Genomic DNA, 3898 nt, shown 5'->3' with positions numbered 1-3898 from the left:
AGCCATCAATCCGCCCAATGTGATTTAGTCGAGGCCAACTATTGCCTTCATCACTGCCAATGTCATTTGTCTGGATGATTAATAAAATATTACCTTTCCCGATATCGGTACTTCGCCAATAGGTATCATCATTATTTAAACCCCCTTGAGACTGATGACTAGGCCATATGCAGCTACGTGGCATACCCATCCCATAATCGATGGGTTCCCACTCCAAATTCAAAATTTTATAATTAATGCTCTTCATCAGATTACAATTGGTAAGACTCATCATTAAGACTATATTATATGAATGTTGTTTATTCAATAAGAAAAGAATATTTGTGATTCACATCTTAAGGATGTTATAACAATCAAAAGTAATGTGTAGAGATTTGGACATTAAATGATATGAACAATAAGAATAAATAGATAAAGATACATAAAATGAAAGAAAATGAGAAGAAATAAAATTTGAAGAAGAAACCACACTTAACACCCAAATATTTTATGTATCACTATAAAAACACATCAAACATTTGTTCTCCAGAAAGAAATCCAAAATAAATAATTAAAAAAGGAAGTTCTACAAAGCAATATCCCTTTTTTACATGGTTTGTTCCATCTTCCTCGGTCAGGTAAATCACTTTGATTCCTAAAATATAAATTGCAATGGATTTGCCCTCGCACAAAGAATTTTTTTTTCTTTTCTAAATTGACAAATATTTAAAGAGATATTTGAAAACCGACAATGCAAGCGTGGGAATACGGATAGAATAAAAATAGAAGGTAGAAAATATTTTTAACACGGCAAAATAAAACACGAATTTCACCCTTTTTCCCGCTTGCAATCTTATCTACAGGGGAACGAGTATTAAAGTTTTCAAATCAGATTCGTCGTTATTGCGCAGAAAGAACAATAGAGAATACAGTAGCAGAAATTAAAGAAGACAAAGTATCTTAATGGAGTCGCTTTCATTGTCCTCACGCTGATTGAAACCCATACTTGACAGCAGCTTCTTCAATAATTCGTTTCACAGTCTCGCTGTCCATCGTTCCATCACTCTGTTTCACCTGCAAAATCAATCAAATACACTTGACTCAGCTATGTCTACAAACCAGAATTTAAGGTCTTTAAACGATCTGGACAAGTTCCAGATTAATTACTTTAATGGTGGCCGTTTTGATAATCTGGCCGTCAAAAGATGTGAGATTGGCATTGTGAAAATCCAAGTGAAGGGATTCGAGAGCCCTGGTCAATTTAATTAAGACTCCTGGACCTTTCTTGCAGTAAATGCGTATGTGAAATGTTGTCTCTTCCATCTTGGAAACATCCAGCTGCCATTAACACAACAAAGCAAGAGAATTTACGAGCGGTTAAAGAAGATTGGAAGTTCAATTTAAAAGAATTCCTGTTTGAAAGTTGCAATTTAAAAAAAATATAGTTTGGAAGTTGCAATTTAAAGAAATTCCAGTTTGGAAGATGCAATTTTTAAGAATTCCAGCTCGAAAGTTGCAATTTAAAGAAATTCCAGTTCGAAAGTTGCAATTTAAAAGAATTTCAGTTCGAAAGTTGCAATTTAAAAAGATTTCCAGTTTGGAAGTTGCAATGTAAAAGAATTCCATTTCTCAGGGGAAAAAAAAAAAACATTTAAGAGGGTTTTACATGGAAGAGTATTTTCCGGCCTGGTTTGTCGACCTCGGAGCCCTGACAAGTGCTATTTCCGTAGGACGGCATTTCCATGTCAACGTCTGTTATGACCGAATCTCCGTCAAGAGTCGCAGAATCGTCGAGGTTCGTAGTCGCTTCAAGCTGTGCGATCTCCGCTTTAATGTCCTTCACCTGCTTCTGCAAGTCCTGTACATAGCTAATGGCGTCCCCAACAATGGACGCCTTGTCCATCTACACAAGCAAAAACAAAATCCCCTTTCAATTTCAGAAAAAAAAAAAAAAACTTCATACAGAATCTTCAAGAAAGGGAAGAAAAAAGAAAAGAAAACCCTAATTTGGAATACTACCTTGGTAATTTTAGGAACAAGAGAGCGTAAAGCATAAAGCCTCTCGTTCAGCCGGCCGCGGCGCCTTCTCTCAGAGATCAAAGTCTTAAAGTCGGAAGATCGACCGGACTGACCGGATTTAACAGATCCCTCATCCTCGATTTCCTCCGACGAATATCCGTATTTTACAGATTCTACACTACGCTTGCCTTGCAGGCGATTCGAACCGTGGGCGAAGTCATTCTCAGGGGGGTTATCCAACCCTATGATTTTACAAGGCCCAGAGGCATGAGAGAGATTCTTTGCGCTCTCAAGAGCTACTCCAGAAAGCTCAAAACTTTGGGGTTTTGCAGGCAGATCGTGAGAAGTCCACAAATTGTCAGTAGCAAAGCAAGACCATCCTTGTTCATCTGCATAGTCCAGATCTGCTAAGGACAAGCCATGATCATGATCATTCTCCATCTGCCCTTCTACTCCATTCAAATACAGCAGGGAGTTAATGTTGTTTGCTGCTCCTCCTCCTCCTAATCTGTTGAACTCCATGATGTTTTTCATAAGAGCATTCATATAATCTGAGGGTGGAGGATCTCCCATTAGAATCAGAATTTTGCTTCAACTCTGATCACAGAAGAATTCCTGCTGGCATTCTGCAGAGCCTCTCTTCACGCTTTTATTTTCGACCAGGTAAACTGTGTCAGCCATAAATTTAATATGATAGCGACTATTTCTTTTTCTTTTTGTGCTTTGTCCATATTTGATGGGATGTTTTTCAGAATCCTTTTGTTTTGGTGTTGCTGAGAATTTAATAAATGAAACTCATGAATCATGTTGTTTCAATATTGATAAGTTAATGGTGTTAAAGGGTCGCTGCTTTAAATTTATATTATCCTAAAGAGGAATCTACTCCACTTGATCCCTACTCTTTCCTTGTTAATTCACAATGGCAAGGACCATGCAATCAATCTAATGCGGTTTAATGCTATTCTCTCTCTTCTTTTTCAACTTGGATTTTTTTCAAATATTTTAGATCAATCATGAAATAATAATATCAGTATAAGATAGAATGTTTACTTTTTAAAAGTGATGGGTAGGTATGTATGATTTATTAAATTGTAGGGAAAAATATTTAAGATGAGAAGATCTAGGTTAAAATATAAAATGTTATGGAGAGAGGATGTATAAGATAATATTCATATCTTTTATTCTTCTTTGCAGAGATATGACCTTCTTATTTTGTTATTAGTGAGGTGAAGCAATTATGCATATGATTGTTGAAGTATTTACCATATAGCCTAATCTATATGTTATCTTGTTTTGGTTACCCAAAACAATTGAAGTGTGTGATGGTGAATATGCGTGTTAGTGGTTTTAATTATTGCACCCCTTATAGGTGGTTGCAAATGCATTGGATCCAATTATGTAGGATGTTTGATAGTCACAAACTCCATGAGAGGGGAAATATACGGCTCAAGGAGTTCCATGTTAAATATTAGGTATTATTATATTATATAATGGGAAAAGTGAACTACTATGAAGGATAATTAGTTCTTCAAGAGCTTAGATTTCTAGCCTCCACCCAGATAAATCTAGAGGTAACTACGACCTTTGCGTTCATCTAATTATTAACAAAATATGTGTTTTTCAGTGTGTTCAAGTTTTTATGAAATTCTCGAGACCTCAAGAATAGGAAGCATAATCCATAGAGGTTTCTCAGGCAATCCAATTGACTCTCTATTCAGGATGTTTGTGCAGGGTGTAGACGATAGTGTATACACACATTAGTGTCCCATATGGATAGAGAATAAGGATTGTCACAAGAAACAACAAAATGATTTGTATAGTGTCCTAAAAGAAAGAAATGGTAAATTGTGACTGAACAATGCATCTAATAGATTTCAATGACATAAAGAAATGCTTTGAA

General features: G+C 35.9%; 1 protein-coding gene across 1 annotated transcript; it reads right to left on the bottom strand.

Moving 5' to 3' along the window:
• Positions 1-739: 739 nt before the first annotated feature.
• Positions 740-2787, bottom strand: LOC131060685 (transcription factor FER-LIKE IRON DEFICIENCY-INDUCED TRANSCRIPTION FACTOR). The gene is made up of 4 exons (XM_057994009.1): positions 1999-2787; positions 1646-1882; positions 1147-1317; positions 740-1053 (listed from the first exon to the last, which is right to left on the bottom strand). The coding sequence occupies exons 1-4, from the start codon at positions 2569-2571 to the stop codon at positions 964-966; spliced, it is 1071 nt and encodes a 356-aa protein (XP_057849992.1). The 5' UTR covers positions 2572-2787; the 3' UTR covers positions 740-963.
• Between the last annotated feature and the right edge of the window lie 1111 nt (positions 2788-3898).

The sequence above is a fragment of the Cryptomeria japonica genome, chromosome 6, assembly GCF_030272615.1.
Source record: "Cryptomeria japonica chromosome 6, Sugi_1.0, whole genome shotgun sequence".
Classification (NCBI taxonomy): domain Eukaryota; kingdom Viridiplantae; phylum Streptophyta; class Pinopsida; order Cupressales; family Cupressaceae; genus Cryptomeria; species Cryptomeria japonica.
The sequence above is the reverse complement of the archived record's forward strand: the minus strand, read 5'-3'. Positions and strand labels throughout refer to the sequence as shown.